We start from the raw sequence: 13,672 nt of genomic DNA, 5'->3' as shown, positions 1-13,672 counted from the left end.
GGATTCATTTATCAAACCCACAATGGTAGTGATACTGCACTATGACAGTTATATAGGAAGATGGAAAAATTGCCCACGGGACTGGTAGGGACATGATGCCTAGGGGAATCAGATGAAACGGGGGAAAGAGCACTTTAGTGAAGAACCTGGTGACAGCAGAGGGAGAGATGAGATAGTTTAAAGGGTCACTTTAAGGCAGGGGTAGGATTCTTTTGAGAGGAGCATTAATAATTTGCCCCTGAAGTAACAATCTCCTGAGTCAAAACTGAGCTCTCTCTGGAGCAGCAGCAGCAAAGTAAGCAAAGAGTAAAGAGGCAAGAATAAAGGAGTGATTTACCTCTGACCTTACAACCCCACTTTGACACAAAAACCTATTCATGGAGCTGCAGGAAGACAAAAAAGTGTCAAAAAGAAGCTGAGGAACAATGTGCAAGAACCACTAAGAGAGAAAGCAATTAGAATTCTTAGGATTAATGGGCTGGAGGACAACACAGAGTATCAAGAGCCTCACTACATACAAAATTATCAGTATTACTAAAAAAACCCACTGAGATCATTCTACAACTATGACAGGGACTTCCCCTGCCCCTGCTTTAACTAAACCAAAAGGGTCTCTGGTGAGTTTTAACACAATCAGTTGTAATCAAGAACATAATATTACTTTCCAAAGGGAGCAGCAGAACAAACAGTACTTTACTTATGTAGATCGTCATCCAAGAGCAGCGGAAGCATTTCATGATCTCGACGTAATGTGGATTTAATGGTATCTTCAGAAATACTTGTGAATCCACAAAGAAAAATTAAATTTGAAAATAAGGCGAAATAAAAATGGAAATATATCTACCCTTTAATTCATTTATTTAAAACTGGGGCAACAGCCATCCTTGCCTCTTCCCTTTCCTTTGCTTTCTATAGCCAGTCAGTAAGCCCAGTTGGTTGTTCTCTTTATAAACTGGCATCTGCCCCTTCTTTTTCCAGTCTAGTTACCGCCTGCCTGGACTGTTACCACAGCTGTCTCCTAACTGGTTTCCCTGTCCCCAGTTCCCACTCTATTCTGTCTCACACACTGTCACCAGATAAATCTTCCTAAAAAACTCCTTTCTTCATGAAATCACCCCACTGAAATCTCTGGCTTCCTACTGCCAACAGGATAGTCTCAACTAGTCAGTCAGATAATCAGAACACGCTGCCATTTGACCCCAAGTGACCTTTCCAACCTCATCTCCCACTATAGATCTCACTAGTCTCGAGCTGGACTATTTTACTTCCTATATCCTGAAGTGTGGCATTCATGCCTGTCACTCTGCATTTGGTCACATGGATTCAGAACGCTAGGTACACAAATTAATGTCCATTTATTTCCAAATCCTGAAAGGCTTCCCTCTCTCCCCTCTACCAATTCTTCAAATTTTAGCTTGAATCCAACATTCTCTCAGAAGCATTTCTGAACCAGCATCACACACCTTCTCTCCTCTGAGATCCTCACAGGACTACATGAGTGGCAGAGAATATAACTGTTCTACAAATATCACCTACCATTATTATAGCCCTCTTTGTACTTCTCACTTGAGATTTACCACATACAACTTATATTATTAATCAATTTTTAAAATAATATGGCATAATATTTTATTTTTTAAACCCACACTCCCTGAAGACATTGGTTCATACTTATATGTCTCAATAATGTCCAGTACACAGCAAGCAATCATTAAGAATCTATCAGCTGAGCTGACTGACTAAAGGCATGCTTGCTTTTACCATGCAATGAAATTTAGGATACAAAGCTTCAGTATCAAATAAAGAGGTCAAAAAATATTTCTTAAATAAATATATATATATATTTCTTATTTTATTACATACTAAATGTTTTCAAGAAATAAACTACACCTGGAATGCAAATGGCGATATTAAGTCATTCTAACTCAAAGATATGGGTAGGAAAGGGGAAAAAGACAAAGAGTAAGGCACAATGTTTCAGTGTTCAGTTGAAGAAAATCTCATTCATTTATTTTGGAAGCAAAGTTCTTCATCTATTTTGATGCACTTACTTTTGTTTTAATCGGATATAAGAAGTTGATAAATTGTTCCAAGCTTCAGCGTTCTGAAATGATAGACAACAGTTACAGACTATTCTCATTTAGGTATAATTGCTGCAACCAAAAACTATAACATATTTTCCTAGCTCAAGATGTACTCTTTACAATGTTAATTTTCAATAAGGTATGTTTAAAAATGTATAAGAAAATTAAATAAATTAAACTTAATACTTATAATTTAGAACAAAAATAGTCAACAAGGGCTTACCTGGTAGCACAGTGGTTAGGAATCTGCCTACCAATGCAGGGGACATGGGTTCAAGCCCTGGTCCGGGAAGATCCCACATGCTGCAGAGCAACTAAGCCCATGTGCCACAAACTGAGCTTGTGCTCTAGAGCCCGCGAGCCACAACTACTGAGCCCACGTGCCACAGCTACTGAAGCCCAAGCGTCTAGAGCCTGTGCTCCACAATAAGAGAAGCCACCACAATGAGAAGTGCGTGCACCACAATGAAGAGTAACCCCCGCTCGCCACAACTAGAGAAAGCCCACGTGCAGCAACGAAGACCCAACGCAGCCATAAATAAATAAATAAGTAATTTTTTAGGTCAACAAAATGATATAACTATTATAGCACTAATTTGGAAGTTTGCTAAGATTTTATTTCCAAATTTATATTTACAAAACAGTTGGACAATTTACAACATAATTTACACAATATATAGATTAACTACAAATCTAAAGTAATGCAAAATATTGTTTTTCCTATCATAAAAGGCTTTGCTATTTTACCATCATCCTTCATCAGATGGAAGAGTAAAGGAATATGTGTTCTCCAGTGTTAAGCCTAAGTATTTCATCAAACATACTTCTCTACCTATTCCTCTATGCAATGACAAAAATAAATTAAAGCCTCTATATAAATGTTGATTCTAACAAGAATGATATAAATTATGCTTGTTCCTCTTTGTTCCACGTTTTATAAAACATAAAGTATATAGTTCTCAAGTTCCATACCTATGATATAAAAATTAATTGGCAATGGACCTCTCCTTACAGACAGAGCACTGTTAGTACCAGACTAGCCTTATCACCATAAAAAGTTACAAACTGGACGAAATTTAGGAAACAACTGTTTTTGAGAAGTTGGACAAAGGGTTACACAGGACTATGATCCCTGAGAGAAGGACAGTTGAGTTGTCTCAACAATCAACCTACACTTCTATCTAGAGGCACTTTGAGGGCTGCAGCACAGAAAGGTAGGAACCAAACAAAGCACAGCAAGTCTTACTAAGAGCGGGAAAAGAGTTCAGAGTTCAGGGCTGAAAAGGTGGCTGAATTTGCAAGACAAAATAACAGGGAAGAGAGATCTGTGCAGACAATAAGCTCCAGAAATCTCAATAAGCATCTCCTTGAGTCCTTGGCTGAATACTAAGCTATACGTGTGCAGGGCAAAACTTCTTAAGGCCAGGCAGGGAACAACTACCAGACAGCTGCGAGCTGAATGGAGATTCTAGAGGTCATACGGTTCTGGGAGTTATTCAAGTTCCAACCAACCAGAGAGGAGAATTCTTACTGATCACCTGTGGGATTAAGTTCAGCCCCCAAAAGGTTATACCTCAAGAGAAGGTTGACAGCAACTCTGGAATACGGACAACTCCAGACCCACCTTAAGCTTAAAATCAAGCTGATTCACAGGTAAATTAACCAAATGCCAAAATAAAACTCTACCTTCCTCAAGGGGAAGACAACAAAACCCAGAAACTCAACAACATAGCATCCACAAGTGTAGGATATAATTTTTAAAAATTGGTAGACAGGCAAACAAGCAGGAAAATTCATCCATAACCAAATAAAAAATCAGTAAATAGAAACAGACACAGAAATTAAAGAGATGTTGGAATAAGCATACAAAAATTTCAAAGCAGTTGTTACAAATATAAAAAAAGATTTGAAGAGAACACGATAAGGTAACAACTGGGGAATCTCAGTAGAAACATGAAAACTATAGAAGAACCAAATAAAAATTCTTGAACTAAAAAAAAAAATACATTGTCTGAAATGATGTTTAGTTTTTTTTTTAATTGAGATGTAACTGATATATAGCATTGTATTACTTTTAGGTGTACTACATAATGGTTTGATATATGTGTATATATCGGTGGGATATATTGATTACCACAATAAGTTTAGTGAATATCCACCACCACACATAGTATAACAAGTTTAATGAATATGTTTAACAGCAGATTTGACATAAACATAAGAGCTAAACCAATGAAACTCTTAGAAGAAAAGATAAGGTAATCTTCATGATCTTAGATTTGGCAACAGATTCTTAAATATGACACCAAAAGCACAAGCAACAACAGAAAAAACAGCCAGGCTGGACCTCATCAAAATTAAAAACTTTTGTACCTCAAAAGACACTATCAAGAAAGTGAAAAACAACTTGCAGAATAGGAGAAAATATTTGCAAATCATATATCTGATATCGGATTTGTATCTAGGATATATAAAGAATTCTTACAACTCAACAGTAAAAAGACCAATAACCCAAATAGGTAAAGGATATCAATAAACATTTCTCCAAAGATGATACACAAATGGCCAAAAAGCACATAAAAAGATGCTCAACATCATCAGCCATCAAGGAAATGCAAATCGAAACCACAACAAGATACCACCTACTAGGATGACTGTAATCAAAAAGACAGACAATAATCAAAGACAAGTGTTGCCAAAGATGTTGAGAAATTAGAGCCCTCACACATTGCTGGTGGGGATGTAAAATGGTGCTTTAGAAAACAGTCTGGCAGTTTCTCAAATTTTTGAATAGAGAATGGATGAATTGTGAAAACATTAATCTAAGTGAAGAAAGGCAGTCAAAAAGACCACGCATTGTATGATTCCACTGATATGAAATATTCAGAATAGACAAATCTACAGAGACAGAATGTCCATTAGTGGTTGCCTAGGGGTGGGGATGGGGGGTAGACGTGGAAGGTGTTTGGGAGAAATGAGGAGTGACTGCTAACAGGTACAGGGCATTTCTTTTTATGGTAATAAAAATGTTCTAAAATTGACTGTGGGGATGGTTGCACAATTCTGAAAATAATTTTAAAAATCATTATATTGTACACTTTAAATGGATGAACTAGATGGCATGCGAATTATTTACCATCTCAGTAAAGCTGTTAAATATTTATAGACTAAAAGAACTTTCTAATAGTGCAATCAACATAGGCAGCACATGCTGGTGAGCGACAAAATATATGTGACACTTTGCTGTATACTCAGCAAAGTATATTTTTAACTAAAAAACTGTTCTACCAAAACTATTTTCTAAACAAAACAATGAATAACTTAGCTATTACGAGAAGAAACTTATTTCTATATTTATAACTCATATAACTTAGGGTGTGACCTTCTGCCAAAGAGATACCTTCCTCCACCACAAAAGGAATTGGTGTTCTTCTTTTTTTTTTGACATAAAATAATACAAAGTTTGAATCTTTTTGCCGCCTTCTCTCTCTCTCGCTCTCTTTTCTTACTGTGATAAGAACACTCAACATGAGATCACCCTTTTTAAAAATTTTAGGTGTACTCATCTTACATAACTGAAACTACAGACCCATAGGAATTGCTGTTCTGAACTGCAGTACAATTCAAATAACTTAAAGAGTACCAAAAAGCTGTAATAAGGAAAGAAGAACAAACAAACTTACATCAGGTTCTAGAGTCACACAGCGCTGAAATGCCCTTGCTGAACCTCCATAGTCTTCCAAGGCCAGATAGGCACAGCCCAGAGAAAACCACACCCCGAGCTGCAAAGACCAAAAGACAAAGTCATTCAAACACATAAACATTTATAGAATTAACCTGAAAATCATTTAAGATACTATCAACAAACACACTACACTACTATAAAGAATGTAGAGCTATAATTTGGCTTACATTTTATATTAGTTTAAATGTAGGAAACTTAGCAATGGAGATGGCATTTTTCCATATAATTTTCGACGCTAATACAACACTGAAAGCATGTGCAATATCACTGCACGTCTTTTACCGAGAAAGACCATTCTTTGTGTTAACCAACTCCATGAAAGCAATGGAGAGCTCTGTTGATAAGCCCTGATATTATAAATGTGGGATTAATCTAACATTTTTACTGAGCATCTATGTAACTATGTAGAAAGTATACAGACCATCAGCAGGTTCACAACTGATGAGTGTATTACAAACTTGAGAGGAAAAATTTTTGCTTCCATCTTCAAGTTAGACCACAAGTACTTCTGCAGTTTAACCAAGAGCCAAATTGCCCTAGCATGTATCTGTTTAGGCATGCCCAAAATAATTTAGAAAAAGCAGGCTGAGAATCTGGATTACCAAAGAGTCATTCAAAGAGGAAAGCCTGACTTAAGTCAGTATGATTTGTAAACTTAGAGATGTAGAAAACAGGTAAATTAGGAAGTAGCTATTGAAATCACAAAAGAATTCTTTACATCACAGGGTTTCCTTAAAATTCAATAGCCTCTGTCAAAAGGAAGATAAGACTGATAAAAATTCAATGAAATTAGTCAGAAATGCAGCTATTACAACTTTGCTTTCCTTTTAGATATAGTTAGTAAGGCCAGCAGCAGAATGCAGTTTACTTTCTTACTTTCTTTGACTTCCAGTACAAAGGCAGTAAGCCAGCAGACAGACTTGGTTGAACACTTTAGGGTGGGAAAGGAAATGAGGTGCTCTGTTATCTGTCCATAGCCTTCCACAGAGGCAAGTAGGAAGCTGCCCCTACATCCCTCCTCCCCCTGCCATTCCTACAAAACTTGTTCCATATGGCTAGTTGAGGCCTGAAATTTCTTTAAGCAGATATAGATTTTTAGCCGATAATTAGAGATAAGGCTTAGAAAGCAAACATCCTTGGGCAATTTAACACTTTGCCTTGAATTCACAAGAGGCTATAAATAACTGCTATGAGGAGCCTTTAAGAGAACAGATTTTGTTAGAGGTATAGGTAATGGCTAGAAACGGGGTGGCTGTGTGTTTGGGGGGGTGGGGGGGATGCAGAGGTACTAGGTGGAAATAAAGTTAGAAGTTCACTTTTCTCAATCAAGGGACTCTAGCAACTTAAAAATTAGCTCATTACACTTTGCTTTTGTCTGGTTATTTACAGAATTAACTGAAAAGAGTTCCATACTCACTAAACGTGACTCATTTGGGGAAGGTCTGATGCTAACGTATAAAACAACATACAAAACAAGCTCTCTTACTTTTAACCTAGTTGAAAGTTTCAAAATCTGTGTATTATATTTCATCATTTATAAGGTACACTTTTTTTTTCCATTTAACATCTCTGCAATAGATGCATCTTAATAACCCACAGCTGATCAGAGTTTTATTGGCAGCATTCAACTTTCTATACAAGGTGGCACTTACATGTGCCTCTTACAATTGACAGCATCTTATACCCCAATAAATCATGGCAGCAAGTTTACTTGGAATGAGGTATAATCTCATTCTGGGACTAAATCAAGAAAAATGAGAATTGCCCTCAAAGTTCTCAAAATGCATGTGCCCTGCTTGCTTCCTGCATCAGCAAAGGACAAACTCCCCACAAAACTATTTCACATGTGTTATAAAAAACAGCAAGTGTAAATTTAAGATGTAAATAAAGAACTTTATTTTTCAATCCACCTGAAAAAACGAAGGTTACAAACGTCTGAAATTAGCAATTATCTCACAGCTCTAACACAAGCTGGTGATGAGATTACTGTTGATCTTTAGGTTTTTAAAGCAAGTCAATATTTTGTAACCAATGTCCTAAAACCAAAATAAATTTGATGAAAACCAGGCAGATGGCAATTTAATATATAGTATTATGATTCTCTTTTCGCTCTTGGTAATTTGTGTAATTGCTTTTTAATTTGTGTCTGAAAGAAAATTCTAGAATCATTAACTGCTAGTAGGTTTTCATCTACTGATAACATATAATTATGATGGGAGATGACTTCTGTACACATCCTATTCTTTGAAATCATGAAATGGCTTAAAAAAAACCAACAACTCTAGGATCTTCTAACTGCTCTGGCTGACCCACTAAACCATCAAAACTGCATTCATACCCTGCATCTCAATTGAGGTCTTCGGAATTTGGCGGACTAAGGAGAATATTCAGTGCCTCTTACTCTTCATTTTAAACTATTACTTAATCTATATTATCCTCACTGGCATCTTGATTTAGGATGGTCATGCTCTGAAGAACAGAACATCATAAAAGAAAAAAAAAATCAAAAGAAGCTTCAAAAAAAAAAGAAAACTCACATGATTCCCCAAATTAAAGTTGTATATGGTTGAGTACCAAAGGTCTCTATCTTCTAGTCCAATGCTATCAGATAGAAATATAATGCTAGCCTCATTACATTTGCTAGTAGCTATTTTAAAAAGTAAAAAGAAATGGGTGAAATAAATGTTAATAACATATTTTATTTAACTCTACATATTCAAAATAGTATCATTTCAACATGTTATCAATATACAAAATTATCGAGATATTTTATGTTCATTTTTTTCGTATGACGTCTTTGAAACCTGATGTGTGTCCTACACTTACAGCATCTCAATTTAGACCAGCCACACTTCAAGTGCTCAACCGCCACATGTGGCTAGTGGCCACCGTACTGGGCGGCACACTTCTACACTATTTCTCCAAAACACTGAGACAGACCCTGGCATACCTGCATCCCTCCCTTTTTTCTCCATTGAAGAAACTAGCTCCTCTGGCTGACACCCTCCCTTAGGCTCCAACCCTTCATATACTATAGTCACTGCTGTCCTCTCCATACAACAGCAACCAGATTAGCACTTAATGAGCACCTACAATGTTTGCCAAGCACTGACACTGCGAGCTTTCCACACATTAACCTCATCTATTCCTCACAACAGCCTTGTGAGGCAGTAAATATCACCCTCATTCAAGAGGTGACCATGGACCAGAGGCAGTCAGCAAAAGAGGAGACTCGAGGCCCAGTCAGTGTGACTCCAGAGCCCACATCATCTCCACGTGACCATGCCGCCCCCCGCTACACCGTCTGCCCCACACACAGCCATGATTTACGGCAGTGCCATCCTTGTCACCAGTAGAGAGGGCGGGGTGTTGGGGGGAAGGAAAGAGTCCAATTAACATGTGCTGGGAAAACCCAGGAGACCAATTTTTTAAGAACCAGGGCATCATCTAATTCCCCCCTCCAAAAGCTCTCTGGATTAGGCAAGTGGACAAAGATGAAGCAGAAGAATCGATGGTTGTTTGGTTGGAGGAAAGAGCTGAAAGGCAAATCTCTTACCAAGGGACTGGGCAAGGATGGAGAAAGATAATCATCTGACAGAGAAGCTCTGGTGGCGATTTCTGTGGAGCTTATTTCCAAGGCAAATTGTGAAGGCAGGCACGCTGTAGGCAGCGCAGTGATCTTTAGAAGCTGACAGTCTAGCTTTTTCCTCGGAGGGAGCCAGTACAGAAACACAAAAGCAGACCAACTATTTATCTTTAATATGATGATATATGCACTTGAAGAATGGTTTTAAATTATTTTAAAGATAATTATCAAAAAGCAGGAATGGTTGAAAACATGATCTCTCTTTGAATTTCCCTCAAAAGCCTCCTACAGAAACAGTGCAATAGAGGGAAAGATAAATGACTGGGACTCAAGAGGTTCTAAGGTACTGTATGACCTTGGCCATGTCACTTAACCTCTGAGTCTTAGTTTCCCAGTTGTTAAATAGGGGGGTGGATTAAGCAAAAATTCCAAGGCTCCTTCAGACCTCAGGTTCTGAAAACCTGGAGGTGACAGGGTTCAAAGGTACATTAATGCCATCTAGTGGCAGAACAAGTACACTGATGATGCAAATAGAATACTTAGAATCAGCAGGGTTGACAAACTAGGAGGAAATCAGTTCAATTACAGGCTTAGAAATCAATGAAAAGAGGCGGTGAGGAAAATGAGGCCTAGAAAAGAAATGATTTGCCTAAAGCCACACAATAGTTCCTGGTTTCTGGTGTGCAATACATGTGATGAAGAGAGTAACTGCAATACTTACTAAACCTTAATAATTAAAATAGAAATTGAACACTAAGTACCACTGGACAGTGGGCATGGATTACTTTTAAAAGTTAATTTTTACAAGGGTATTTAAAGCACATCTGCAATAGGGTGTCATTTACTTATGTATTACAATTTTCTTTCTTAAATTATGAGCCTACTATTCAAATTTCCTTCCTCCTCAAGGCTTCTGCAGAATGAATGAATAATCAGTAGCTTCACTTTTGTTTTTTTTTTTGTTTTTTTTTAACTAATTTTCCTTACAGGATTGACTGAATTTTTCTGATGTCCCATATAATAAAGTGTAACACATTATAATTGAATCCTGAAGCCAAGCTACATTCTCCATTCTCTCCTTTCTATACCCCTGACTCATTCCCATGACCCCAAATGCAGATAAGTTGTTGAATGCGGCTTCGTTAAACAGGAAGTGACCCAAGCCAAATCCAAGAGAGCTATCAATGCTGTCTGCTAATATCTTTTCCTAAAATGATGCTCGCTGCTCATAGTTTTCAAAAATGTGCACCACCAACTCTTTCGTAACCAAATTTCTCATTTACTATTAAATACTATGTTCTCCTCCCTAAGGAAACACAAGTCTTAACCTGCCAGCTTCTCCCTCTCTCTCAAAAGTTTCCTCTATGTCAGTGTCTTCTTTTAAACTACAAGAGCAACTGAATTTTATACACACTTTTTTTCTTTTACTAGAAAGGGTATTAATTGTTTAGTGTCCTCCTCTTATTCCTGTCCTAGACTTGGTTACCACTGGTTCTTCTATTTGCCTACTCTTTCCAGAGAATTCACATGTGAGGTAACATGGGTGTTTACACATCATCTGCATGAAACTCTCCTGTTAGATATACCTCCCTATCTTTAGGCTACAGATAATGGGGTAACAATGATTTTCTACCACACTGCAATGGGCAGGACAGAAAACTCCACGACAACTGAGAACTTACTATGGGCCAGGAAATATGCTAGATACTTTATACATATTGGCTCTAATTTTCCCAACAGCAAATTGAGATAGGGATTATATCTCCACTTTACAAATGAGGAAACTGAAGCTCAGAAAGATGAAGTGATTTACCTTGGGATTACTAGGATTCAGAGTCAGGTCTATGGCCACAGAGCTCTGCCCTCCCCTCTACCCCTTAGTCCCAGCTACAGCCCAGATGTTATCACAGTGCTCGTATTTCTTGGCAGTTATGCAAGTTAGACCTTAAGAGTTTCATTTTTTATTGCTTACCAATATGAGAAAGGAAGAACAAAAGAGAAAGAATCTCTTTTTTCTCTACATATTATTCGCATATGGTTATTCTCTTCTCCACTGGAATGTAAGCTCCAATCCTCGAACCTCCCCACCACAGTAACACAAGTGCCCAACAGAAACTCTAACTCCATTTCAAATAAAAACATTTCTTCTTTCAAGAACTGAAATGAAAGAGAAAAAGTTGACCCCTACAAATCAAAGAAGAACAAAAGTTCTCAGGTTAATTAACAATTCTATCAGAGTACTACATCGTGGAAGTCTAGTCTTACATATGGCACGGGCAGGGAAAGGTTGCCTTGATTCCTCTAAAACTCCCTGGTCTCGCAGAGAGTCACCCACTGTCATGTGCTGGACTGTCCCATTACATCAAAGTTACAACTTCACTTTGCTCCTGACAAAAGCCCCAATGGTTATGTATTAAAGAAAAACGTTCAAACCCGACAGTCTTGTATTCAAGGCTTTCCATAACGTCTAACTTGACCTCAGCCAAATCTGCCATTCCTTCCTAAATAAGACAACATCCCCTAGAGGCAAAACAATGAACAGGTTAAGAGTAAGTGCTCTGAAATCAGAAAGCCCCACCCTGATCCCAGCGCCACACCTCATAAGCTGTGGGATCTCGTGTAAATTAATTAACCCCCTATTTCCTCACCTGTGAAATGAGGGGAATAACAGTAAGTACCTTGGGGATTGGGCTGAGGATTAAAACTGTATGCAAAATGCTTAGAATAGTACCTGGCACCTAGTAAATACTCAACGTTGGCTGCTAGAATTATTATTACAACTGAATTTAAGAAGAAATAGTCAGGGCTTCCCTGGTGGTGCAGTGGTTGGGAGTCTGCCTGCCGATGCAGGGGACACGGGTTCGTGCCCCGGTCCGGGAAGATCCCACATGCCGCGGAGCGGCTGAACCCGTGAGCCATGGCCACTGAGCCTGCGAGTCTGGAGCCTGTGCTCCGCAACGGGAGAGGCCACAACAGTGAGAGGCCCGCGTACCGCAAAAAAAAAAAAAAAAAAGAATAAATAGTCAAAACCTACAGCTACCAAGAAACCTTTGCTTGCTACATGCTTGATTTTTGCATCTGCTAGTCTCCTTTCCCGAAACTATTTTCCTAATTTTTGCCTCCTATCTAAATCCCAACCACTCCTCTTAGTTCGTGACATCTCCATCAGGCCTTACCTCCTTTTCATCACGCCATCACTAGGCACCCAAAGCATGGCGTCTATTTACTCTACGCCTTGGTCACAGGAAAAGTTACTTCTGCCTCTTCTCTCCATTTAGCCCATATAAACCACACGACAGCAAGAGGCCACATCTCAACACAATTCTTTCGTAACCCCTCCCCCAATACCTCACAGTGATTTTATAAACAGTTCATTTACACTTACATTCTAGCTTACACTATAGAAGATGCTTAATAAACAGAAACTGCTATTATAATATTAATGCTCTCATCTTCTTTCCTGTTTCGTTGGAAACATTATTCTGTTTCCAGAGCTAATGCCTTCATCTCTTCTCATTTCACTCCTTCCTAGAATGACATTCCCTAGGTTAGCAACCCATCTCTCTCTATAACATTCAATCTCTCCTTCACTCACTGGATTCAACCACATAAAGGTCTCCAGTATCTTGAACAGTGTTACTTGACTCTTCTGCCCCTTGGTACAACACTCTACATTTTGACTCTCATTTCCTTGACATGGTCCTAAAAAGAACAGTCTATGGATGTTATGTCCATTTCCTCAGCTGCCACACACTCTTTTGCCTCCTGAAGCTGGTTTTGAAGGTCATTAGTGAGCTCCAAATCCAATAAACTCTTCTTAGCTCTCTTTAGACTTTATCACTACACGTGACATTTCTTACGGATACTTGTTCTTCCTTTAGTTTCCATGACTCCCTTCTTTGGGGTCCTTCTATCCCTCTGACTAAGACTCTGGTATATTTTGTTTGAATCATATTTCACTGGTGCTACTTCTTCTACCTTCCTCCAACCCCAGGAGATGCCCGAAGTTCAAGATTTTGCCTCGTGTTCTCTTCCAACACAGTTTTCTGTCAAGAGTTCATTCACTTGCATGGATTCACCTTACTTCCACAGAAAAGCCCCAATCTGCAAGCTCAGTTCTTGGCCTCACTCCTAGGCTTCAGGCTTGGACTGGCTTTCACTGGACTGTGAGCCCTCTCTACTTCGACACGGCAACATCTGTTCATATTCAACACTCAAAACACATCATCTTCCCCTACCAAAGATACTTTCCCTTCC

The 13,672-nt window shown here is 38.4% G+C and overlaps 1 protein-coding gene across 1 annotated transcript in view; it reads right to left on the bottom strand.

The window, feature by feature from the left end:
* The window catches only part of TTC27 (tetratricopeptide repeat domain 27), a 186,848-nt gene that overhangs the window by 28,935 nt on the left and 144,241 nt on the right, over positions 1–13,672 (bottom strand). The window contains exons 14-15 of the mRNA XM_082852062.1: positions 5,768–5,866; positions 2,052–2,104 (exon numbers count right to left, since the gene is read on the bottom strand). Of these exons, the coding sequence (XP_082708188.1) occupies positions 2,052–2,104; positions 5,768–5,866 (152 nt within the window). The remainder of the gene's footprint in view (positions 1–2,051; positions 2,105–5,767; positions 5,867–13,672) is intronic.

Source organism: Leucopleurus acutus (assembly GCF_964270905.1).
Source record: "Leucopleurus acutus genome assembly, chromosome: 12".
Taxonomy (NCBI): Eukaryota; Metazoa; Chordata; class Mammalia; order Artiodactyla; family Delphinidae; genus Leucopleurus; species Leucopleurus acutus.
The sequence above is the reverse complement of the archived record's forward strand: the minus strand, read 5'-3'. Positions and strand labels throughout refer to the sequence as shown.